Below are 25,789 nucleotides of genomic sequence, written 5' to 3' on the forward strand. Positions count from 1 at the left end.
CAATTTTCTCACCTATATAAACCTGGGATACTCTACACTTGCCTTACAGAGTTGTGAGGAAAAGGGAGAGTTGTGTTTGTGAAGTACCTGGCCTAAGGTAAGCTCAGGCCTAGGCCTACAATGTACACATACACAGCTGAGTTCCATGCTGCCCTTCTTGTCTGTCCAGAAATCCCCTCCTGCTCCAGAGGCACTGCCTACCTCCTCTTTCCTTCCCTCCCCCATCTCCAAAACACTGAAGACAAAAGAACTGGCTTTCAGGTAGACAGCTGAAGTGCAGCCACCTCACGCCCCCTGCTGGCAAGATGCTGCGCTGAGGCTCTCAGGAGTCTCTGGTCCCTTTGCTCGGGTCTTCAAAAAGCCTTCCCTCACCACTTGTCAGACATGGGAGATGGAGATGGGCAAGAGACCCTCTCTGCCCTCTAGGAAGGAGCTCCAGGGGGTGGGCCAAATATGAAAACAGCATGACAACCCAGAGAGAAGGTGTCAGCATCTGAGAGCATAATGATAGAATGATTAACTCTGCCTAGGGGGATTCGGAAAGACACTGGAGTGGGTGACTCCTAAAGTAAACCTGGAACAATGAACAGCAAGTAGGCGAGGGGAAGGCACTTCAGGCAGAGGGAATAATACATGCAAAACCAGGGAAGCATAGAAGAGGACATTAATTGATTTGAGGTGCTTACTTGGTCATGCTACACTTCTGGAGCTTCCTGCCAAAGCAGCTTGGTTGAAGAATAAACATGAAGGAAGCTAGTTCCCAAGACCCTCATAAAGTTCTACCACCTGCCATCCCTGGAGAAGCAAACCCTTCTCTCAACAAAGAGTTATTTTCCCTAAGGGTAGACAGTGTCTCCTGTGTCCTGTGTTCCCACACCTGGCTCCCTTACCCTCTCAAAAAATGCCCCATCCTGTCTCAGTTGAGTGACAATCTTTGCAACCTTGGCCAGGTCTTTCCCCTCTGTACCTCAGTCTTCTCCTCTATGGAATGGGAAAATAACGCTTGTCTGCATCCCTCTCAAATAGCCACTTGAGTTAACAGCTATGAAAGCTCCTGGTGCTGCAGGGGGAAGCCAGGAGCCACCAGGACCTTGGAGCATCCTGGGTAGTCCACAACCCCAAGCCAGCTGGTGGACAGAGGAAACGCCACAGTCCCATCCTCTCCGGCAACCAAACTGCACCCTCCACAGCCCACCGCTCACAAACCCCCATAAAAGTCAGTGACCCATGCAGTTTTGTTTCAGGTGTTTTATTAAGTGGGCCATACTGTAGTTTGTTTCTAAGTTGCAAAACAACATAAATTTAACAATAATAACATAGCCAGTTAGACTGTGACAAGATTTTTCTTTCCTTAAAAAAAAAAAAAAATGCTTAAAATACACAATGGAGGGTTAAATAAATAAAACATTTTTTTTTTAAAAAAGAAAAAAGAAAAGAGAAAGAAAAACCTGTTAAAACATGCTTATGATTACTTCTGAGCATCTGTGTGCCAACAGGAAATGTGATTTTCGACACGATGACACGTCCCGGCATGTCTCCTTCCCGAATAATACTGACAAAAAAAGAAAAGATGTGGGACTGACTCATCAGTGCCTGCTTGGAGGCGCTACTAAATCCCTCTGATTGGAGCATGGGGCATCCCGCTCAGCACACCTGTGTGTGGCCCACGAAAGCCAAATATCCATAATAATGTTAATATAGAAAACATTAGTTTAAAAACGATGTGGAATGGCCTCATTAACGTGATGGGGGCGAGAAAGCGGAACTGCCCCCCACGCGGTGCCGCAGGCTCAGTCCAGGAGGCCTCAGCCTCCCAGCAGCGGCCACGGCGAGGGAGGGTGCCAGCTTCAAAATAAGCAGCACCAACCTCGCTCCCTCTCCCTATCACTCTTTCACATGAAAGTGTGTAAAAAGCAAATCAGCAAATAAACTCTAAAATAGATTATTTATTCCAAAAATCCTCTAGTTTTCTTTTTACAGTGAGTGTACAGCTCCTCTCCATCTCCTGCAAACTTGCTTCAGTCCCTTCGAGAAGAAGGGCCAAGCTGCAGGGTGAGAATCCTTAGTCCTGCACTGGCTGGTGTTGGGAGGTCAGATGTCGATGCCCTTGACGAGGGACGTCTCCAGCGTGATGTTGAACTCTTGCAGTGTCTGCAGCACGCGGATCAAGGAATTGACAAGTGTATGGTCTTTGATCAGTGCCACATCCTCATACATGTGTGCAGTGATGGGACAGTCCGCCAGCAGGGCAATCCAGTGGTGCAGGAGGTGGTCCCTGGCAGGGCAGGAGCGGTCCAGGCATTTCAGCGGGTTGAGGGAAAAGGAAGGACAGTCAGTGCAAAGCCAAGGGAGAAACCTTGAACTAAGCCTGAAAATAGAGAAGGTGGCAGCTCCTCATAGCTCCCCTTCCCCTCTGCAACAGGGCGTGGCAAAGGGGCTGGACAGGGCTTTAAAAAGCTGCCACTGGGAGCCACCCAGACCCAGGGACACAAAGCCAACCTGACCCAAACCAGCCCTGTCATCTGGCCCCAAGCCTGCTCCTCCTCCCCTGCCTCCCTCACCCTCCCTTGAAAACCCCGCCACCATCCAGACAGCAGGTTGCAGTCAGCACTACTTGCTCCATCTCAACAGCCAGTCTCTCCCAGAGCACCTCTCCTCCCCACAGCTACAGCACCAGCAATAATAAGCACTCACACTCACATGGCACTCAGCACGTGCCAGCACTGTTCTAAGAGATTTAATCTTCATGACAACCCTATTATATGAGGTAGGTACTATTATTATCCCCACTTTACAGACAAAGAAATTGAGGTACACAGAGGTTAAGATCACTCCTCCAAGATCACACAGCTAGTAAATGGCTGCCCTGAGATGTGAACCTTTGAATGTGGTTCTAGAGTCTGTTTTTAACCACTATGCTAACACCTTCCCTTATGTGGCCTCAATAAACTACTGCCTTAAGTTTACTTGGGTTTCATGCCCTCTCACCTGACCTACTGGAATAGCCTCTAACATTCTTGACCACTCTGATGCACACCATCCCACGATATATTAATATTGATTCAGTCCCCTGAAAAAACAATTTTGTCCTAATATGGAAGGAATCTTTCTCTGTCCTAGGTTCTCAAGGCCCCTATTCTCCTTTTCACTGTGTTTCCTATTACTGCCCTTCCCAGATTCTACCTGTTATTTCCTTCCATTAGAGGCTCACCTCAAATATCACCTCCTTCCTGAAGCTTTTTCCGATTTTTCTCCTCTACATTTCAGCATACCTTTTGAGTGCATACTTTGCATACTTCTTTTTTGGACTCTCACAACTTTCTCGCTTATACTGTATTTAATTAGGACAAGTGAATTTCTGTATGGCAGGGACCATGTTTTATTCAGCTCTCTTCCCACCACCTTCCATAATGCCTGGCACATTCAAATGTTTATTGAAGTAATGACCAGATATATTCTACTCCAAATTTCCCCAAAGGGGTGGTTTTGTTCCTTCCCATCAAAATGTGGCTCCTTCTCCCCCAGTTACACACATACTCTCATCCCACCCCCACAGATCCCCAACATATACATTTTACATGAAGGGAATTAAGGACCTCTACAAAGCCCTCTACGGTCCCATCCTGCCCACAGGCACCTGGTCATCAGCCATTTCCCAGCCCCTACACCACCCAAAGCCTCCAGCACCACGTCTGGGGCTGGCTGCTGTGCACTCTGGGCCCCGAGGCTGCAGTACCTGGCTCCCAAGCACACCAGCATCTGAAACTTGCCATCCTTGCCGATGTTCCGGGGAGTGTTGTTGATTGCAGTGACAAAACGGCAGAAGTTCCGGGCCCTTGTATGCCAGTTTTCCTCAGGGACCACTTCATTCTGCTCTAATGTCTCATAATAGGTTTGTGCTTTTTCTGTAAAGAGTAGAAAAGCTTGCCAGTGACAAAGGCTCTCGATACCAACCTGTCTCGGACTGTCCTGCAGGCCACCTGTCATCCAAGTTCATGCAGATAACTTAAGGAGAACAACATGAGTGTTTTGATGTCATTCGTCACATTTCAAAATAATCCTTATGTTCCCTATCCTTATCTCCTAAATTTATTTATGTGGCCCTTAATATAAAAATAGTCTTTTCCCTAGTCTGAAGATATAAGAAAACCCTGAGGATGGTTTCTTGCATGAAAATTCTCCAAGTGAGCACAACACAGGTCTTGGGCTCCAATACTCTCAACTGGCCTTTTAGATCTATAAAGAGAAAGTGTGAGGACTCAGGACAAAGCCCATACTAGATAATGACATATACATGTCTACAATATTTTTTGTCCAATTCTCAGGAGGTAAGGGTACATAGAAGGGGAAGGAGGACTCCTGTCATTTTCTTCAAGACAAACCAGGGCAAGCAAACAACAGATCTAAATTGAGAGTCACCTGATTTGGGCTCTGCCCCTCAGAGCCTAGGGGTCAGCAACCATGCTATGTTGGCAAGTCCCCTGTGTCTGTGCATGCTTTTCCCACCCTACCACCCTAACTCAACTCACCCAGGAAATCCCAAATGAAGACATTTTTGAAGAGCCGAGGAGATTTAAATCCATGCTGGAAAGCTTGTTCAAGGGCTGAGACAAGGCCGCACTCTCCACAAAGCAACAGCGTCAGACTGCCTCGCTAGGAAAGGAAGAAGGGGAAAGTGCCAGGCTTGTCTCGGCTGAGCTGCCTTCCCACCACCACATCCCCAGACCCACAGCTCAGAGCTGGGAGGGCAGCAAAAGACAAGGACCTTGTCTGTTCCCCTAGCACATGGCTCAGAGCAACTCTCAGTGAAGAGCTGTTGAATGAGTGGATGAATGAATAGATGATGGATCTGGGTCACACATAAGGAGATTCCCAACCAGGGGTACAAAGATAGTGTAGCCATTGTTCATCAGGGAGACCCAGGCAAAGGACAGAAATAGGCACTGTTCACTGGGTCCCAGGAATTCTGATGGATAATCAATGTGGAGGGAGAAACAGGGCAACCCAAGGCAAAAGCCCCCAGAAGAATGAGTCTGCTCCATTCCAAACTAGCTGAGGCACACACTCTACAAGACTCTGTGCTGTTCACAGTACATTGGCCTGGAAGAGCACAGCAAGATAACTGGAAAAATAAGATTACTCCCTCTTACTCAATATAAGGCCGTGGGTTGGAGAACAGGAAGGCTCACCTCTTTCTCAGGTTTATGGAAGTGCTTCACAATGCCATTGACTGCCTCCCCGATGGACTCCTGGATCTGCCCAGTGTTCAGCTCTGATAAAAATCAAGCAGACGTGCCTAACCAATCTCAGAAGCTAACAGTACTTAGCTGACTGAGCAGGAGACTGAGGACATAGGGAGCGCTAATGGGAGAGGCAAGGCAGCTGAACCTTGGGAAGCAGAGGCTCTTGCTCACTCAAATTTGCTGAGTTAGCTCTTCCCAAAAACTTGGGGAAAAAAGCAAAAGCTAATACCTTAGAGTTGTGTCTCTAAGAGATCTTGGTAAAGTTCATTTTCCATTTTACCCCAGAATTTTTGGTAACCAAAAGAGGGCCAAGACTTGGCTGTGAAGCCCAAAAACCAGAAAGGAGAAAGCCAGGAAACAGACCTCTCTCCTCTATAGGATCATGCACAAACAGTACAGAGCACCCAGGCTTAGCTACATGAGCTCTCCCCTCTCTTTCCAGGCAAACTAGGAGGATGCCGAATGCCTGAAATGGCTTTGTCAGCAGAGGTGGCTCTTAAGGCTGCTATCTGGGCTCCCTTGTCATCGGGCTCACAGAGATCTGCCCACACCCCAGGCCCACCCCTCCTCCCACTTACTGGGCTTGTTGTTGGGTGAGATGGTAACAAGCCTCCGGATGACGCTGGGGGATTGCTGCAGCGGCGGGGTCCGGCATGGCCTCTCGTCCACCTCAGGCTGGGACGTGAGCAGCTCCCCAACTAGGACCCGCTCCAGGCTTCCATCATCCATGCCCTTCCCTAACCACCGGCCACAAGGGAACCTGAAGGTCAGGCAATGGCCTGTCAGAGCTGCCAGCTCCTCCAGTGTCCTTTTCCTTGCTGCTCAGCAAGAGCTATCAACAAAGCCGATCCCTGGAGACAGCCTCTGAAACCAGGCTGGGGACTCACTTAAGGCCCTTTTTGTCCCACTGTGTATCATCAGAGAAGTCACCTGAGTGGCATGGGTGGCCTGGGACCTGTGCACAGCAATACCATACATCTTCACTTGGAAAACCCTCCTTCTATTTCAAGTTCACGAGGCAGAGCCAAACAGGAAGTTGCCTCAGCCTATCACAACCTCCAGTCCTCCAAGACAGTACCTTGCCCCACTATCTTAGGGCACAGCTGAGGGAACACTTACTTGTAGGTATGTCCTGTGATCTCATTCCTGACCATCACATACTCCACCAGCCACTTGGCATACAGCCCAGAGTTATCATGCCCAATCTGTACAGTAGTGAGCTTCCCCAAGTTCTGGCACTGTAAAAAAATAGAGAAGGTGGGGTACGTCAGGAAAACAGGAGAAAAGAGCAGCAATCCTCAGAGGCATGGATCTGACTGGCTGCCAGCAACCTGGCCCCTCAGCATCTGCAGGAACAGAGCTCATGGCTCCACCTACCACCAGGGCTGAGGGTACACTACTGTCTCATGAGCAACCTGTGGCTGAGAAAGATGCTGTTTCCTAGAGGAAGAACAGAGCCTGGGGCAGGAGGCTCTGGAAGTGGGTTCCAAGGTCTCTGGGAACACTTGGGGATTTCTCAACACACATGCAAAGAGAGCATGCAAGTCCAGACAGGTAACTGCCTTCCAGCCAGAGACTGTTAGGCAGGGCAGGCTCCCCCTCTCCTCAGGGTCAACCCTTGGCTCCAGCCTCTCAGATCACCTCAGGACAGGTCAGCTGTGCTGATGTATAACACTGTCCAAAGAAAGGCCCCCATAAAACCCTTCAAGCTAGCCAGTTAGCTCAGTTGGTTAGAGGGTTGTGCTGATAACACCAAGATCTGGGGTTCAATCTCTGTATCGGTTACCGAAAAAAAATTCCTTTCAGAAAACTCAAAGCAGCTGTTGCCAATTCAGATCCCCACAAAACCTAGGGTTGTGGCCCCCAAATAACACATACCTCAAAGGTCATCTCTAGCACATTCCTGGGTATCTGCAGGATCTGTGTCTCACCCAGTTCTCCCGAGATACAGATCCATGGGTTGGCGGTGAACATGGAGCCCCCCAGCTTCTTGCTTGGTACAATCAGAATGTGGTACGGGATCACTGTTTAGGGGAAGCCACAAAGGCATTGAGGGGATCAGGAATCCCTCCTATACCTGATGGGGCCCCGACCTGCCCCAGGCATGCTGGCATGATTGTGGCCCCTGATGTACTAGCCCCAGCAGAGCCCTGAAACAGCAGGGCCCCACGACCTAGCGTGTGGTTGGCTTAGAATATTAGCCCCCATCCCCCAATCTCACTCCTCCCAGTTTTACCAGCCAAACATCAACATCTAAGCCCATCTGTAGGCTCAGAGCTAAGAGAACCTACTCTTTAAACAATATCACCAACTCCTGACATTGTGATGAATTGCTTTTCAGAAGACTTTTCAATCTATCATCTCATGAACGCTAGTAACAATCATAACAATCTTAGGAGAGGCTGCAGGTATTGCAGTCCCTTTTCCAAGACACAGAAAGGTAAACAGTTTGCCTCAGGTCTTCTAAATTCCAGTCCAGTGCTACTTCTATTCAGCCCACAGCCCTAGTCTCTGAAAGAGAAAATAAGGTGTCAGATAGAAACAAGAATCCAGGCTGCTAAGTAACTGGCTAAAGAACCAGCCATGGGGGTCCACTCAGAGAATCCTGGCATCAAAGAAAGATGAGACTCAAGGGGCCTTAGACCATATTGAACCTCTCTTCCTCACTCTGCAAATAGGGAGACTGAGGCCCACAGCAGGAGTGAACTCTACTCACAGACACCAGTTAGGGCAGAGCCAGGCCCAGACTCAAACTTTTCTCTGCCATCTGGAGTTCTTTCTGTTACTTCAAGAAGAGCTTTTTTCCCTTTGGCCTGGTTTGAGACCTTCTGTATTGCCGAATGACCCTCTTAGGCCAAAACAAAAGGGAGGTTCTTGACAGATATGCAGAGAGGGAGGTGAACTGCACTAGCCTACCTACTCTACTCCACCTTTATCACCTTAAGCCAAAGAACTGAGTTTCCCAGCTCAGAATAAGAATAAGCAGCTTCAGAGAAAACACAACCTCCAACGAGGGCAAGTGGACCTCTCTCCCCACAGAAACAAAGGGCAAATAGAAAGTACAAGTGATAATCTTTCCTTAAAAGGGGGACAGTGAGTGAGCCTCAGACAGTTCACGAAGACTGCCTTGAGAAGGCCAGTGGGGAGCATGGGGCTACTCACGGATAGTTGTGAAGACATTGGTGAAGCAAAAGTAATCGACGGCATTGAAAGAGAGGAGGTGATAGAGGAACTGCTCCTTCTCGTCATCACAGCGCAGGAAGGCATAGCGCTTGTACAACTTTCTGTTGGAGAGGAGGCAACACATCAATCTCCCAAAAGGAGGGGAAAGAAGCTAGAATTATTCAGTTCTGCAAGGGGACATCTAAGGGCAGCATAAGGTGTCAAGCATCAAGTTTCCTAGGGTCACCCTATAAAGAAACAAAGAGAATCAAACACTACCTACGTCCAAGGGTTGATGACACTACAATGACAGTACCAGAGGCTGTGGAATCTCTTTTCCTAAACTGAGGGCTGGAATGAAAATCCATCAGCAATGACATGGGTCCTCTCAGGCTTCTAGTTAGGTTGTCACCCCAGTGCATGGTATGTGCGTAGCAATGGCAAGAGGTCTGTGATCACCATTCATTACCAGGCCTGGTCTTGAACCGTTATCAGATCTAAGAGCCATGAGTCTGTATGAATGTGGCTGTAAACCCAGGACAGCTTCAGAGGTTATGAAAGGCAGGCTTCTGTTCCTGCCTCTGATCCAGGTCACAGGCAAGGAAGTGCCATGCAGATCACCTCCTTGCCTCACTTCTCAAACTTTCTGCCTTCATCACCACTGCCTATTCATCAAAGGCCAACTGCTTTGCCTGACATTCCAGGCCCTGTGTGTTGCACAAAAATATCTTCCCAAATAGAGAGGACACCAAGAGCCAAATGTGCAGGCCCTAATCACAGAGAAATACACAGAGGACAAAAGAAGGCAACTGGCCTGGTTGCCCAGACTGCAATCACCATGGCCAGAGAGGTATGGGATTCAATAGATCTGTGAGGTCCTACCTATACAGGTTTATAAGGTATTTTCAATAGATCACTCACCAATTGAGGCCTATAATGTACAGGTGCTGGAGAGGGAAGCATTTGCCCTCAAATAACTAAGTGAATAAATCAGGTAAAGGCCATTGTGTAAGACTGCCCATAATGAGTTGCCAAATGAAAAGCTCTTTCTTATATTAAAGAGCCATAAGCTTCAATGGTCCTGGAGGCTTTCTAGAACAAGAGGGACCTGAAGGATAGCACAAATTTAGACAAGTGTTGTATAGGATGAAGGACAGATGTGGAAACCATTTTGGCTGGAGTTGAAGGTTCAGAGAAGTGATCAGTTAGCAATGAGGCTGAAAAGTTAGGCTAGAGTACAATGAAGGATGACCCTAAATTTCAGGCTAAAGAGTTTGTAATTTGCCTTGTAGGTAATGGGTATCTGCAAATGGCTGTAGAAAAGCTATCACCAACTGCAGGAAATTCAAATTTAGTGCAAGTGAGAGGTGAAAGGCAAATGAGGATTAAACTAAGGCAGTGCAGGAAACACGATAAGGAGTCAGGTGCGGCAGAGGCTACGGATTTGAAATCTGTATGTGGGAAGTAAAGCAGGGGTGGACTCTGAGAAGTCAAAACTGAGTCCAAATTTTGAATGTAGGTAAGGAGAAGTGGGGGAAGGATGTTCAGAGAGAACAGTAGAGACATTAACAAAAAAATCTGAGAAAAATGTAGTTATGGTGAAGTCTTCACTCTGTGAGTCTCTCTGCTTTTGTTCTCTCTGGGCTAAAAGTAAAATACCTCAATGGAAATAAATGCAGGACTGGAGCTCAGAAGAACCGTCAGAGACAGAGCTTAAGATGTGGGAGTCACCTGCTTAGAGGTGATGGAAGTCATGAGAATAGGTGAAGTCACCAAGTAAGAGAGAGCAAGTGAGACAGTGACAAAGAAAATGTGTGCATGCAGAGAACTCAAGACTATGGAAGCCAACATCCTGGAAAGAGTAAGGGGAGAAAGAGAACAGGATGCTACAGGGGCATGGCAGCCATACAAAGTGAGTTTCAAGGTAAAGGGGTCACTACACGGTATATCAGTCACTGCAAAGAGGTCAAAGAGAAAGAGTTTGGGTTCCCTATAAAGGAACTAACTAATTTCTTCCTTTAGAATTAATAGTTCAATGAGTCCCATGAATACAAGGCCCCTTACTTTGCCTCCACCATACCCCATCTCCAAGCTGCAAACAGTCACGAGGGCTAGCTGGAAATCCCAGAAATTCAGAAACATTCTATCACGATACACTTTCCCAAGCCTGTCTACCTACTCCTGTCTATGCACCTACGCAAACGTTCGTGTGCACTGGCTGAATGCCTATTAGGAGCTAGGCATTAAGAAAAGTACGCGATTCACGCCCTCAGTGAAAGCAAATTTTAATAAGCAGCAAGCAAATAGATAATGATAAGACAGCACAAATCAGTGGTAAAACAGGGATAAGCAAATACTGAACAAATGTTATGCATGCCTGGAAGAGGAATGGACCACTCCTCTGAGGAATCCAGGAAAAGACTGACCAAGAAAACTTCTGACTAAGCCCTGAAGGAGTTTACCAGGTAGAGAAGAAGACAGGGACTAGGGCCATGCAGAAGTACAGACAAGAAAGGGCCGAAGATATACTAAATAGGGTGAGGGGTATGGTGTGGTGGGAGCTCTAAGCATATTGGGGAGAAAGGTGAGAGAAGACAGGATGGAGGGATAAGTAGGTTTTGACAAAATGCCCCTTTCTCTCTCCCCATACTCCATCCAAAGAGCAATCTGTGGCAGCAAAACTCTCCCCATTTTCCACTCACTAGAATAGAACACGGGTCAGAATATCAGGTGAGAAGTCACTATGGACTGAGTAAATTCTGAGCTTATCTCCTCTAACAAGGCTACAGTTAGAAGAAACCTAGATTAGCTTCCTGACCAAGATCTGTTACCCGTTTACTACTGCTAGATCCTCAAGCTCATGCACCCTAGACCTCTCTGTGCCCTGGCCTTCATAAATTTCTTGTGCTTGTTCCCCTCTCGGCTGCCTCTCTGCCCTGTCCTCCTGCTGACTTGCAGCCTCTCCTGACAGACGACACCCGCAATGGCCCAAAAGAATGACTCCCGCCCTGTCAGGCCCTGGTGTAGAAAAATCTACAGTGACAGATTTTTCCAAGACACAGAACTGTCTTGTAGAATATGGTATGCAAACATTTGCCTTCTCAACTACAGCTTACATGTCCACTTTGTTGTCTTTTAGTTGTCCTCCCAATCTCCAATTTCATTCCTAAACCTTGTTGTTCCTTTAGAAATCAAGTTTAAGCTCTTTAAGAACTGCTGTTTCCTAATTTCTCAAGTGAGCTCTTTAACCTCTGAAGATTCTAAACCTGATTTCTTATTGTAGTTCACACCCACAATAAACAGTTTAAAAACTATATTTCACTTTGAATAAAATCAGTTCTGAGAGTTTAATCAATTGGCTTATAAAAAAAATTTCCCCAGGGTCTACTCCTCTGCTGTATCATCCATAGGGAAGTCACATAATAAAGGATACCATGAAATGATGCCTAAGAAAATCCTTAAGAAAAAAAAAAGCCCAACATGATTGGCAATGAAGAAAAAGCCAAACACAATTACATAAATGACAAGACAGAAAGGTGGTGGTCCAAGAGGCAGAGAAGGGGACAGCATTCCTCCCCCTCCTCCTCTAAGAGCTAGGGTTCAGAAAGAATGTAGGCGATAAAAAAATGAAGAGAAAAGAACTGTAGGTTTAGTGGCTCCTGGGAGTGCGAGGGCATTGGAATCTCTCCCCACCCTCTTTCTGGATGGAACATATGGAGGGAGAGGGCCTAGGAATGTTATCTACAAGCCCTCTAAGCTCTAGAGAGACTCAGGCAGGGTACAGAGAAAAAAAACAAGGAATTGGTTGCTTTGGGTTGGCCCTGGACTCAGGAGATAACAAAAGAGATAAGGGGATATCTCAGAAGTTTCCTTTTTAATTCCCCAATCCTTTGCTCCCCTGGACAAGAAACAAATAGAGGACATATCTTATGCCCAAGAGGTATACACGTCACCTGAATGCAGGAAGGAGAGGAGGACTCCATCCTTCTCAGCATCTCTTTAAGAAAGCTAGTTTGGGGTACGTAAATTGAGAAGATAGGGAGGATAGATATAGCAGAAGTATTCTTCTACAGATAAAGGGGGAGAAGAGGAAATACTGCAAAACCTTCACATGCAATTTGGGGTTAGCTGAATGCAGCAACATACTCCCTCTTCCCACACTGGGTTTCCAAGCCCTCCCTGCCATTCCTAGGAGCCTGGTTCTCCTCCAGGTGGAGCGGCCTTACTTGGTGAGCTCATGGTCTGAAAGAAGCTGCTTCAGATGTCTGGAAAGTAATTTTTTTTCCATTGACAGTCGCACCCATGCTCTGGCCTTCCCCACATCAGTCTTGATTTCCCCGATGTTCTGGATGTGCCTGAAGGGGAAATGAAAAAGGGAAGTGGAGGATGGGGTGGGAGATGAATTCACTGATACTACCTCCCCTGTAAAGCCAAAGAACGCATGGTGAGGCAGCCCTATCCCACTCTAGGAGAGCTCATCTCTCTTGTTCTCTAAATTCTGGGCTTCCATGTAGCTTTCCAGATAGGCTCACCATAATTTGGGGGAAAAGAAGACAGTCCAGGCCTCGAAAAGCCAGGCCAAATCTAAGCTCTTAAACCTTGAGAGACTCTCCTATGTTCCTTCATTCACCCTAGTATAGATCTCCAAAAATGCCAGGAAACCCAACTGTTTATACAGCTCTACAAATACATCATGAAGCACAAGATCAATAAAAAGGGCTTCTTGGTTAGCTGAGATTCTGTAACAGTCACTGAGATCCTAAGCAGCAAATGAAAACAGGATTTTAGTGGCTTATTACATGTGAACCCAGACTAACCTCATATCCTGAATCAGGGAGATCCTCAGGGGAGACATGACTGAGCTGGCATCAGACTTCCTCCGTTCTGAATCAAGAAGTATGCCTAGAACAAAAAAGTTGGTCATGTCCAAAGAGATCTAAATATCCAAATAGCTGACTACTCTTCTTTATTTCCAATCACAAATTTCTACAGGAAATAATTACACTGGCAACACTTTAATCAATCATTTCATAAAATTTATTAAGTTCCTACTAGAGTTCAGATTTTATACTTTTATGCATATAATCTCATTTAATTCTATAACAACTTATAAGGTAGCTAAGGAAAGTATCACAGTTTCCCCACTTAACTGAGGAGGAAACTGAAATTCAGAGAAATTAGCCGCTTTGCCCAGGTCACCAAGTGGCAAAGTTGGAACCAGAACACAGTTATCCTGGTTCCTAATCTATCAGTCTCAGCATAATCCATGGAAGCAGTGTTTCTACTTGAAGCTACTACTTATGTCCTGTCCTGGCTTCAAAATGGGCTACAAAAAGCCAAGGGAATGTGTAAGAATCTGTTCCAGAATGCTCGGGACCTCTCAGAAAAGAGAAGATACAATAACATTATATCCTCATGCCCAATGTTTAAAACTTAGTATTTTCATCACCAAGCTGTTGGAAATTTTTGGCTATAGTTTATCCCATAACTATAACTTCTGTAGCCTTCCTGAGAAGACTCTTTGCTCCCACATCCAGAAAGTAAGGCTACCTAGGGCACTCTTGTCCCTGGTTTTTAGCCAATTATCTCCCCACAGTCAGTACTAGTTGAGGTCAACTAGTTCGAAGGCAAAGAGTTAATGCCCACCTTTTTACCCCATTTAATTCATCTTTACCATTAGGATAAGATCATCCAAGAGAGGTAAAGAAATTTTCTGGTAGAAAGGGAAGAACAAAGGATGGCATAAAAAGGAGAGATGCGTCAAGAAGTAAAAGAAGGGAGACTCTTCGGGACACTGCAGAATGGTAGAAAGAACACCAGACCAGGAGACAAGAGGCCTGGCTCCTAATCTGGCCTTTTCCATTAATTCACTGTGTGACCTTAAATAAACTCAATTCTTCACTGGACCCCACCTTCCTCCTCTTATAAAAGAACGGGGCTAGACTAGATGATCTCTGGAGTCCCCACAAACTGACATTTTTATTAAATTAGAAACAGAAAGAAAGTGTAAGGGATCATTTATGCCAGGCCTTGACTTTGAAGAGTTCCAAGGAAGGAAACTAACAAACAGTTCTGTTGACTGATAGGACAGATAATCTCAATGCCGATGTCATAGAAATAAAACAAATGACTATGAAAACAGCTTGCTCCAAACACAGTACACCAGTACTGCAATAAAAGCCAAATTTATTCTAGGACTGGCCTCTCGCTGATATAAATTTTCTATCTCACTGATCAAAAGGGTATAAAAACACATAATGAAAGCAAACCCCATGGCTTTGGTATGCTCTGGTTCAGAGAGCCTGGTGGCTCAATATTTAAAAAGGAAAACACTCCAGAGCAAAGGCTTCATTGACCTGGAATAGTATGCTTCAGATGATCATGCAAATGGGGAATGGGAAAGTGGACAGATATGCAGAGATCATCTTACCTGAGGTACTGAAGCTTCCTGATGTGAGTTTTCTCTGCCGGTTTTCCTGGTAATGTATCAGATGGGACCACAAGGCTGATTTCCCCTGGAACCAATGCAAGAGAGAAACACCTATCGGTTTAGATTTCAAAGGCCAAAGCTTTGAGCATATAGATACAGGCTTTTGTTAAAAAGTATCTGTACTGTTTCTTGTCTCAATGCACACCTGGATGCAATGTATGCAAATATCCCTTTACTAAAATCCAGAAGAAATATAAAGAAAGAAAGGGAACAGTAAAAAGAAATGGTCCCCCACTGGGGATAGGAAGGAGATGCCAAAGACAGCCTGGGAAGGGACAAATGAATAAGACAGAAAAAAGCAAATAATCTATCAACCACTAAATGGTCTGTTGGTTGAAGGTCGGCTTGAACAGAGCATGATGGCTTTTACACAGAAGAGCAGATCCAGTCTATGAGATTCAATGATAGCTTCTAAATTTCCTAAAATACTTAAAGGCATTCCTGCCCTTAATGCAGCCTGGGGAGAATAAGTCATCACTGTGATGAGGATTTACTACTGAAGCCATAGATGAAGAAGCCTGCAGGAAGGTAGGCCAGTACTTAATTGCAAGGCTGAGATAAACTATAGTCATATAGTAGAACCTTGACATTTGGGAATTTAAGAGTTGCAGCTTAAACTATTTGAGACATGTAGTAATTTGCCATTTTACCAAGGCACAAATCTGAATAGCATTTGCAAGTCTGATGCAAGAGAGCAATTCAAATAGGTACTGAATGAGCCCAGCTGGCCACCCAGCAACTGCCTCGTCTCTTTCTAATCATCCTCCAGTACATCATGACACTTATTACATAACAAAAACTTTATTTCAGATTCATGGTAACTGTTCCTATGTAGTCGATATAATATAAATGTAGTATGTTTGGTTTAGTAGCAGGATTTATTATAATAATCTTATAAATAACTTTAGTACCATATCTGATAAAAGTAATAATAATGATAGATGCTACCATGCCTTGAGACTTGCTATGAACTAAGCACTATGTTAAATGTTTAAAATACAGTATTTTAATTAATAGTCCCAATAATCCTACAAGGTAGATACTCTATCCCCATTTTCTTTACAGAAGAGAAAACTAGGAATCGGCAAGGTTAAAGTAACTTGTAAAACATCACATCACTAGTAAGTAGAGTGTTGGGATTCAATCTAATGTCAGAACCATTGCTCTTAATAATTATACTTTACACACTGCTTCTGAAAAGATCATTTAACTTTTGAAGTTATGCTTTCTAAAGAAAATTTTGTGCTCTGGGATGAATATGAAGATTTAAGGTCTTAAGATTTATCCCATAAGAAGGGGAGGAGAGAGGAGAAGAGAGAGATAGGGAAAGGTTGGTTAACAGATACAAACTTACAGCTAGATAGAAGATAAGTTCTAGTGTTCTATAGTAGTGCTAGGGGACTATAATTAATAATAATTTATTACATATCTTCAAATGGCTAGAAGAGTTCAAATGTTCTCAACACATAGAAATGATAAATGTTTGCAGTGATGAATATGCTAATTACCCTGATTTGATCATTACACATTATATACATATATCGAAATATCACTCTGTACCCCATAAGTATGTACAATAACTATGTATCGATTAAAAAAGAAAAAAAAATATTTATTTCATGAGAATAGCAATGATCTATTTTCTTTCTATTCACCAACTTGATCTATTTTTGGGGGAAAAAATTAAACATTTGAATGGGGGGAATCCTCCTCTGCAGAAATAAACTTGCTGTCTATTTGGGTTTCTTACAAGATTTATGAAACTTAAAACCCAAAAATCTCAATGTAACTTAAAAAATACACAAATTAAAATTAGAAAACACTACTTTTATTCATCAAAATACCAAATATTTGAAAAAACTTAAATGTTTGACAACATTAGTGAGTGAGACTTGCAACCCCTAAACACTAGGGGTATATATGACTTCCTTACTAGGAAGTCATATTAATATAAAATATTTAGGAGACAATTCAAGAGCTTAGAATATTCATGTTCTTTGACTTAGTAATTTGGACTTCTAGAAGTCCATTCATCCATCCATTTATGAAACCATTAGAAAACAGACTCCTGAAAGGGCAGGGACTTTAACTTATTTGTCTCTATATCCCCAGCATCTAGGCAGACTAGGAAGGCAGCCTAATAGAACTTAACAGAACCATCTGGATGTGGCACACACTGAATACAGCTGGGCACCACAGAGACCTCACATGCAATGATGCTGAAGAGCCAAGATGAGCAAAACTAGGCCACCAGGCCAGAAGAAAGAAACCCCTGCTCACAGTGATTACAGCAGTGAGGAGAAAAAGCAAGGGCAAGAGCAGAGAGCAACAGCTGGGCTGCTGCATTTGAGTCTTCCTAGTTAGGAGACATGGACTACTCTTTTTTCCTCTTTTGCAAAGGGGCTGATTGGGACTGCAAAGTTCAATACAGCCTCACTACTCATTTAGGGGTATGGCCACACAACATACAGCACCAGATTCTCCAAGAATGTCATAAGCATGAAAGATAAGAAACAGCCCCCTTTCACATACCAGTCCCCAAATGGCAACAGCTACAAAAACAGTATGAAAAACCAAATTTCACCTCTCACTGCCAGAAAAACATACTAGAGATGGAAGCCCATCTCCTTGGACAATGTCACTGAAAGCCAAAGGCAGCAATAAAGATAACAGAGGTTCTTATGAAGTCTTGCCGCAGGCAGCCCTACAGGCAAGCAGTCAAGAGAAATAAGAAAATTTAGGAGGCCAGGAGCAAAAACTGCTGTTCTCTCTACTTTTTAAGCAGATAATATGGTTAGTTGCTCAGTAAGCAAACAGGCCTAGAGAAGCTAGGTACCTTGCTCAGTTTCATACAGCTATTAAGTGGGAATCATACTTCAAACCCAGTCCTATCTGATTTATAGTCTGAGCTCATAAACACTTACTATACCATCACCTGAAAATTAGTTAAGGGCATGGAAAAGATATGAGGTGAAAAAAAGCAAGTTACAAAACATTATGTACAGTATGATCCCATTTGGATTTTTTAAAAACAGCTTTGAGATATAATTCACATTACCAAAAAACCCACACTTTTAATGTATACTATCTTTTGTACCAAAAAAAAAAAAATTCTGGTTTTTAATATATTCACAGAGTTGTGTAACCATCACTACTATCTAATTTTAGAACATTTTTATCACCCCAAAAAGAAACCCCATATGCATTATCAGTCATGCCCCATTGCCCCCTTCCTCTAGCCTCTGGCAACCCTTAGTCTACTTTCCATCTATGGATTTGCCTATTCTGGGCATTTCATATAAATGAGCTAACACAGTATGTGGTCTTTTGTCTTTGGCTTCTTTCACTTAGTGTGTTTTCAAAGTTATCCACGTGTACCATGTGTACTTCATTCTCTTGATTGCTGGATAATATCCCACTGTATGGATATACCACATTTAGTTGATCTACTCACCAGCTAATAATGAATGCCTGAGTTGTTTCTACTTTTTGGCTATTATGAATAATGCTGCTGTGAAGATTTGTATACAAGTTTTTGTGTTGACATCATATGTTTTCACTTCTCCTGAGTACATATCTAGAAGTGGACTTGGCTGGGACATATGATAACTGTTGAACATTCTGAGGAACCTCTCGACTATTTTCCAAAGTGGCTGCACAATTTTACATTCCCAGCAGCAATGTATGAAGGTGCCAATTTATCCACATTTTTACTAACACTTTTTACTGTCTGTCTTTTTTATTTTAGCTATCCTAATGGATATGAAATGATATCTCATTATGGTTCTGTTAGATTTTTATTTTATTTTTTTGGAGGCTGGTCGGTACAGGGATTGAACTCTGGATCTTAGTATTATCAGCACCATGTTCTACCAATTGAGCTAATTGGCCAGCCCTCTGTTGGATTTTTAAATACACAGATGTATATGAATAGGCATATATGCACAGAAAAATGTTTTGAAGGATAGATATGGTAGAGTATTGCTATAACCATTAGAATGGAAATTCCAGAAGGCAGAGATCTTGGTCTGTTTTGTTCACTGAGGTAACTCAAGTGCCTACAACAGCGCTTGGTATACTGTAGGCCCTCAATAAATAAATAAATTGCTGGATACTAATATGTACTTTCTAATTTTCCCATGATAACACCGCTTTTCAAAATAGTTCAAATTCTTTTCAAATTTAAAAATACATAAAAATAGAAGTTGTCTATCTCCACCAGGTCAAAGTATAGTATTATGAAATAAGAAAATTCTCCAGGTATTAACCGGTAAAAATCAAACTCACTCAACTTCTTGAGGACTTCTCTCAAATCTTTAGATGGTTAAACCATCTGCATACAAAAGAGATGTCAATGACAAACCTTTTTCTACTAGGAATGTACAATTAGTGAAGGGCGCTTAGATCATGTTTGGTACTTCCTGAGCTCCAAGCTCTCTGTTCATCGACAGAAGAGGGCCAGCTGGTAAACAGGACCAGGTTGTCCGTCAGCTCTACTCCCAGGAAGGAAAACGCCACTTTTAAAAAGTCTGACAAACACATAGAATTAGGAAGCTTATTTTTAAGGAAAATAGTTTGGATCACATTTACTTATTTGTTCAGCTATTTCAAGTATCGCTTTAGGAGGACTATGCACATTCTTCAAAGCCAGCCAGCTGGACAAAAAGAGTGTGGGAACGCTAGTAAGTGAAAAATAAAGACAGTTTGCTCAGCAGGGAGAGGCTAGACATCCATTACCTGTTTCACTTGTAGCCCATGACTCCAGATCCTTTCCAGGAGGTCACAAAGGCTGGCGATCAAGGTGTTCTCTTCCACCCCTGTGATGTTCACCTCCCCGTGTCCTAGCTCCACAGCCTCTCGGCCCATCTTTTCCACCAGCATCCTCTTAGTCTACAAAGAATCAGTCAGTAGGATTAGGTAACCACAGTAAGCGGGATCACATGCAACTGGAGAGGGTTGTGGCAGCCTGCACACCACATCTGCTAGGCTGGAAGGGACAAGATGAATAAGCCCTAGAGACAAAGAATATATTTACACCCATATAAGTCAGGTTATGGGGGAGTATATGCTTTAAAAGCATATACTTCTTAGTTAAGAAAGAAAGTTTTTTAGTTAACTGAAGAAACATGTACTGTGTAATGATAGTCACAGTTTTTATTAAATACTATGTACCAGGCACTATACTTATTGCATTATCTCATTTAAGCCTCCTAAAAATTCTGAGATAACTATCATTTTCATTCCCAATTTACTGATGAGGAAATTGAGGCCAGAAAACTTAAGTAACTTGGCCAAAATCACACAGCAAAGTAGTAGATCTGACCTTTGAATCCAAATCTGCCTGAATCTTGAGTCCAAATTCTTAAGATTTAATTATGCTATAAATTTGTGACATTTAAAAAAATCTAAAAGGCAGGGGGAAAAATACCCCTAATCCTACCTTTCAAAAGCAACAACTCTTTAATATTTTGGCATATTTCTTTCCAGTGCTACTGTTTTTAATGTTTTTTATTGTGAAATATATATTTCATATATGCACTATTATACTATTACAACCAGCACCCACATTAAAAAATAAAATACAACCCATCTATACCTTTGAAGCACCCCATGTGCCCTTTTCCAACACCTTCCTACTCTAAAAGTGATCACTTACATAATGAAATTACAGAAATTCAAGGAAATGATTACCATCTATACTTGTATCCCTAAACAATAGTTTAGTTCTGCCTATATTCTTTCTTTTGTGATTTGCTTTTTCACTCAACTTCATTTTTGTGAAAGTCATCCATGTTGATAGGTATAACTGTTGTCTATTTCCATTATCATATAGCATTCCACGAATAAATATATCACAATTTATTTATTAATTCTCCACCATAATTTATTTATTAATTGTCCTACTGATTGGTCTTTGGGTTATTTCCATTTTGGGGCTGTTACAAAGAATGCTGCTGAAAAGTTCTTGTACTTATTTCCTGGGACATGCTGAAAAGTTTCTCTGGGGAATATACCCAAAAGAATTACTAGGTAATACTATGCTGTTTACCAAAGTGATCACACCAATTTATACTTCCAACAGTACAAGAGTTCCTATTGCTCTACATGCTGACCAATACTTTATGGTGTTAGAATTAAAGAAGTATAGTAATTAGTCTAAGATATACATTTTCCCACATAGTAACACGTATGAAATTGATAGTATTCTATAGTCATTGTTGGCCAGGCAGTGGAATAGGAAGTTGTCACCGCCTGGGCACGTACCTCAAAACTTGAGAATGATTGTCAGTGGCTTAGGAAAAAAATCCCAGAGACAATAGAGAAGCACTCTTTCAAGAAATGCAGATAATCAATGTTCTTGATGGCAGAAAAGAAAACATTGTATTGAAAATCACAGGTATCAATGACTCAAGTGATGTAACCAAAGTTTTTTTTAAACACCTGAATTTAAAATATCAATATTGATATACTAATCTAACTTTTAACAGTAATAATTTCCTCTGTAAAAGAAAGCATATTTTATTTCCTCCTATAAATGAGCACCACTTCATTCTATAAATGGGCACCACTTAGAAACTAAAAATGCAGGAAAATCTTTTTATTCCACTGATGAATAAACAGGATGTAGTAGAGACTGAGTTAGCTAAATGGCTCTAAAAATTGTGGTATGCTGACGACTCTTTTCATTAGAAAAGAAATTTAAATTCATAACTAAAACATTAAAAGTTAAGAATGACTATCTTTGTAGAATGGAAAAAAAATCCTAACAATCTAAGCTTAAACTGAATAACACACTTTGGCTTCGCACATAGTAGGCACTCAGTAAACTCCTGTTTCTAGACTTAAGAGATCACTGCCAACAGATTAGAGAGGCAAAAACATTTTCATATATTTAATACTAATCCATTGAAATCAGTGAAGACTAATCTGCTCAAGTAAGAGTGAAGACTAATCTGATTTCAAGTAATTTAAGATGTCTAAAATTAAAAACTACACTTATCAGTTTCAAAGAACATATATTAAGTTTATATCAAGCAAAGCATGCTTGCTCTCAATTAATGGTATGTTTTATTTAAAACAAATACACTTAATTCCAATTTAACAGGATCTTAAAATTAGTTTGATCCCATTATATTAACAGTATTTTTTAAAAGAAGGAGGAGTTGCCAGGCCCAAGCTGTTGTTTCACTCTTGCTGCCAAGGGAAATAGCACATATACAAAGGTGTCCACAGCTCACCTTGTTGCGGCATTCCTTCAACAGGCCTTCTACGAACTTCCAATTGGTTTGGGCAATCACTGATGGAGAAAGGTTGGATAGTTTGGGCTGGCGGATGGTGCTGCCCATATTCCTGGCTTCCTGGATGTACTTCTACATCAAACAGAAAAATCAAAGACCCTTTCTGTCCATGTACACAAATCATAGCTGACCAGTACTGATGGGTGCCTGAAGAGGGCACTATCACCCCACACTTTCCTACCTGACTATTTCTAGGCTCAGATGAATTTGGGAGCAGCAAGTTTAAAATGCAGTTCTTGTATTAAAAGGAAAACCTGAAATAATATAATTTGTTTTTGCTGATGTAAAGCACTCCATGCACACTATAATTACCTTTGATTTAAAAATACAACAGGCAAAAAAACACATGGCTATGGCAAACATAGCTCAGCGTGTAAACCCAATCAAATCTCAGAGTACCACTGAGAAAATCATTTTCCCCACCAAGCTGAGAGGAATTTAACTCCTCTGCCCACATCAAAGATATCTACCATATATCACAAAATATAACCTTGCTAAATTAGAAACTGGAAAATAAGATTGCACACTCAAAACAACAACTGCATTTCCTGTTTTCTACAATGTGCTGGTGATTCTCCAAATTTATGTTTGTTTTAACATAGAACCCACATCAATTCGGTAAACTGCATGCTGACATCCTCTCGATATCCCAGGTTCATGACCAACACTTTTACCCTAGACTTCTCCCTTCCCCCATATTTACTCCAGTAGCACAACTCTGTCCGTTCTGTCTTCTGGTCCCTTGACCTTCCCTACTATCAACCCCCAGGTTCAATCACTATCATTTGGACTGTTATGACCTGCCTCCTAACTTGTACCTCCCCCTCCAAGACATTCTGACCACAGCCTCCTCTACACAACACACACCAAGCTTTAGATCCTGCCATCTCCTCTACTTTCTCTCTAACAATCCTATCCTCCTCCAAGGCTTAAAGAAATGCTGGCTACTCCTCTGAATAGTCTTTTTAATGATTACCCCCAGGTAGAAGAGACCCCTTCTTTCTCTAATAATCAGTGATCAAACATTGGTTTGTCCTCTGAGGACAAGGCTACCTTCCTGTCATCTTTATATTTTAAAGTGCTTACCTCTGTGATTGTGACCAAAAAAATGTGCTCAGTAAACACTGCTGAAAATAGTAATGTGGAGGTAAGGTGGAAGACTCAGGGGAGACTTTTAAAATATACCAATGACCAACACTCTTTATGCCACCCTCACAAAAAAATCTAAGTACAACTGTATCCTGTAAATCAGCAGTTAAAAATCCATAACTGTATCATGCAATTTTAACTGATTCCTTTTAAAACAGCAAAGGCAAAGTATGTTATTTTCTTGTTCACTGAGGTGTGAGACACATGTGAAAACAGTATGCTTTATCAGGTTCTATCTGTGTAAGATGAAAATCGCAGGGTTATTTCTCAAAGAGAAGTTCCTGAAATAGGTTTCTGAAGGTAAAGCCCTACTTTCACAACTTCTCTGCCACTAAGTATGGTAGGGTCTCCAGCTTGAGGTTTATAACTAGCAACTTTACTAGAAACAAGTTACTGCAGAGCTAAGAAACTCAGCTTACAAGCTCTAAAGATTCAGGAGGTAAATTCAAGAATCCTCAGTCCCTAGGCACCTAATAATAACATTCCCCTCTTTTAGTCCTCTAAGAAAAAAAGTCAAGATTACCTGTTATAAATTAGGATACAGAAAAACAGTAAGGAAAAAGTACTCCCGTTTTTTGGATTCAGAGATTCACAGCGTTAACCCAACCTAATTCAGTTTTTCTTCTTCCTCACTCTAACAGAATTAACTTCTTTCCTACCAAACCGCACAAACAAAAAAGCCTCACCAATTTTAGAAGGATTTCTCCCAAGTTTCAGACTCTTATCTTCTGAGGTTCCTATCATACCCCCCAGGGAGTAAGTATCACACACAAGTGAGCATGGGGAGGACCTACCTGGTTAGTGGCTAGCTGCCGCTTGCAAAACATCCTACATCCTGATATGTCATAACCTAGGCTCAGTATAAGGTCTCAGAAACTAGACCAGTATTAACTCTTCGTTATGAGGGTTATTCTGGGACACTCAAATCAGACCAGAGACCAAGGAAATGAGAAAGAGAATAATAAATGAGAATGTAACATAACAGAGTCATTCCTTGTCATTCTTAAGGTATCTTACCTCTCTCTGGTCATTATCTAAACGGAGGTGTTCTGTGTGCTGCTTCTGCCGATCTTTCCGCCTCCACTGGGCAGGGGCATTCCTTTTCGTCCACCTCACAGAATCAAAGCAGACAATTAAGAACATTCCTCTAAAAAAGTAAGGTCAACTGACAGGAGAATACTTGAATGTCTAGGGGCCAATGCTGGGCACAGGAAATCATCAAGAAGTCACCCAGAGACAGCTCAGAGACCCTAAGGAAGAGCAACTTAAAGATCAGTGACTGGACAAGAGAGAGAGAACTCCCCAAGGAATAAACATATCTCTCTTCAAACATCTCGAAAACCTTCACATGCAGATCCAAAACTATACTCATTCAACTCTGTCTGGATGTTGACACTCATCTCCAAAAGTAACTATAGAAGAGCAATCCTGCTACGTTACCTACTTTTAGTTCAGGCTCCAGTCACTTCAACCACCACTTACTGAAGATACATGCTAACTATCTGTTGAATGGGATCCAGGCAGGAGATGATTTTAACCCATCTGCAGCCTGACTTTTTTGCACGTCCTGGGCATGTGGAGCTAATCCAACTTGCACAATTGACACAGGAACTGACAGTCTGTTACCTGTTTCCTTGTTCAATCACGTGAACAACCTAGATAGCCTGGGTCTTCTCTATTACAAAATTCCAGGGTTTTCTGGGGATACCAGCTCTGGCCCACATATTGGATGACCCTCTCAACTATGTGTAGGGAGTCAGATAGGGAAAATTCCTGGAGTTGACTCACTTGTTGCTGGCTGGTCCAGTGGAAAGTACATCAGACTGCAACTTAGGGAAAAAGCCTGGCTCATACTTCCCTTGTCCAATCTTCATGTCAAGTAAATGTGGATGAACTGCAGTATGGTCAATTTTTGCCAGACGTAGCTCAATTGCTTTCTCTGAATAAGAACAATACCAACAAAAAAAATCAAAAAATGAAAAATCAAGTGAAACATTTTTTATAAAGCTGGTTACATTTCCACTTCTAGACAAGATGGAGTAAAAGAGACTTATTTTTACCTTCCTGCCTGAAATAACAAGGAAAAAAAAAAGGCAAAATATATGAAACAATGAATTTCAAAGCACTGAAGATTGAGCAGTGAAGGACAGCAATCCCTGAGAAACAGGAGACAAATGAGGTAACCCCTACAACTGCCCCAGCTAACTGCTCCAGGCTATCACACAGGGAGAGCTAACCTAGGGAGAGTCTGATGGACTCCTGAGTTAAGGAGACCAAGGAGGCTAGAGTCAACAGGAAATAGTACCAGAGAGGACAGAGAACCCAGGAGATGTGCAGACGGTCCCCCTTACATATTCAGCAGGATCAGTTCATGCAAGTAAAGAAACTATTCAAGGCTGGAGAATCACCTCAAAGGATTAGAAGGAACCATACACAACATTAATATG

General features: G+C 42.5%; 1 protein-coding gene across 5 annotated transcripts in view; it reads right to left on the bottom strand.

Annotated features, from left to right (window-relative positions):
* Positions 1–1,243: 1,243 nt before the first annotated feature.
* DENND5A (DENN domain containing 5A) overlaps positions 1,244–25,789 on the bottom strand; it is a 99,470-nt gene continuing 74,924 nt past the window's right edge. For 3 of the 5 annotated variants that reach the window (XM_063092786.1, XM_063092787.1, XM_063092785.1), the window contains 15 exons: positions 25,131–25,281; positions 24,360–24,453; positions 22,134–22,265; positions 19,633–19,785; positions 14,836–14,920; positions 13,223–13,307; positions 12,632–12,760; positions 8,406–8,527; positions 7,122–7,267; positions 6,363–6,481; positions 5,822–6,003; positions 5,190–5,272; positions 4,530–4,653; positions 3,737–3,905; positions 1,244–2,275 (listed from right to left, as the gene is read on the bottom strand). In XM_063092786.1, the coding sequence (XP_062948856.1) occupies positions 2,092–2,275; positions 3,737–3,905; positions 4,530–4,653; positions 5,190–5,272; positions 5,822–6,003; positions 6,363–6,481; positions 7,122–7,267; positions 8,406–8,527; positions 12,632–12,760; positions 13,223–13,307; positions 14,836–14,920; positions 19,633–19,785; positions 22,134–22,265; positions 24,360–24,453; positions 25,131–25,281 (1,958 nt within the window). In that variant the 3' untranslated portion in view covers positions 1,244–2,091. Of the gene's footprint in view, positions 2,276–3,736; positions 3,906–4,529; positions 4,654–5,189; positions 5,273–5,821; positions 6,004–6,362; positions 6,482–7,121; positions 7,268–8,405; positions 8,528–12,631; positions 12,761–13,222; positions 13,308–14,835; positions 14,921–19,632; positions 19,786–22,133; positions 22,266–24,359; positions 24,454–25,130; positions 25,282–25,789 lie in introns of those variants that run through there. The other 2 variants (XM_063092789.1, XM_063092788.1) reach the window with 2 other exon arrangements.

The sequence above is a fragment of the Cynocephalus volans genome, chromosome 4, assembly GCF_027409185.1.
Source record: "Cynocephalus volans isolate mCynVol1 chromosome 4, mCynVol1.pri, whole genome shotgun sequence".
NCBI lineage: Eukaryota > Metazoa > Chordata > Mammalia > Dermoptera > Cynocephalidae > Cynocephalus > Cynocephalus volans.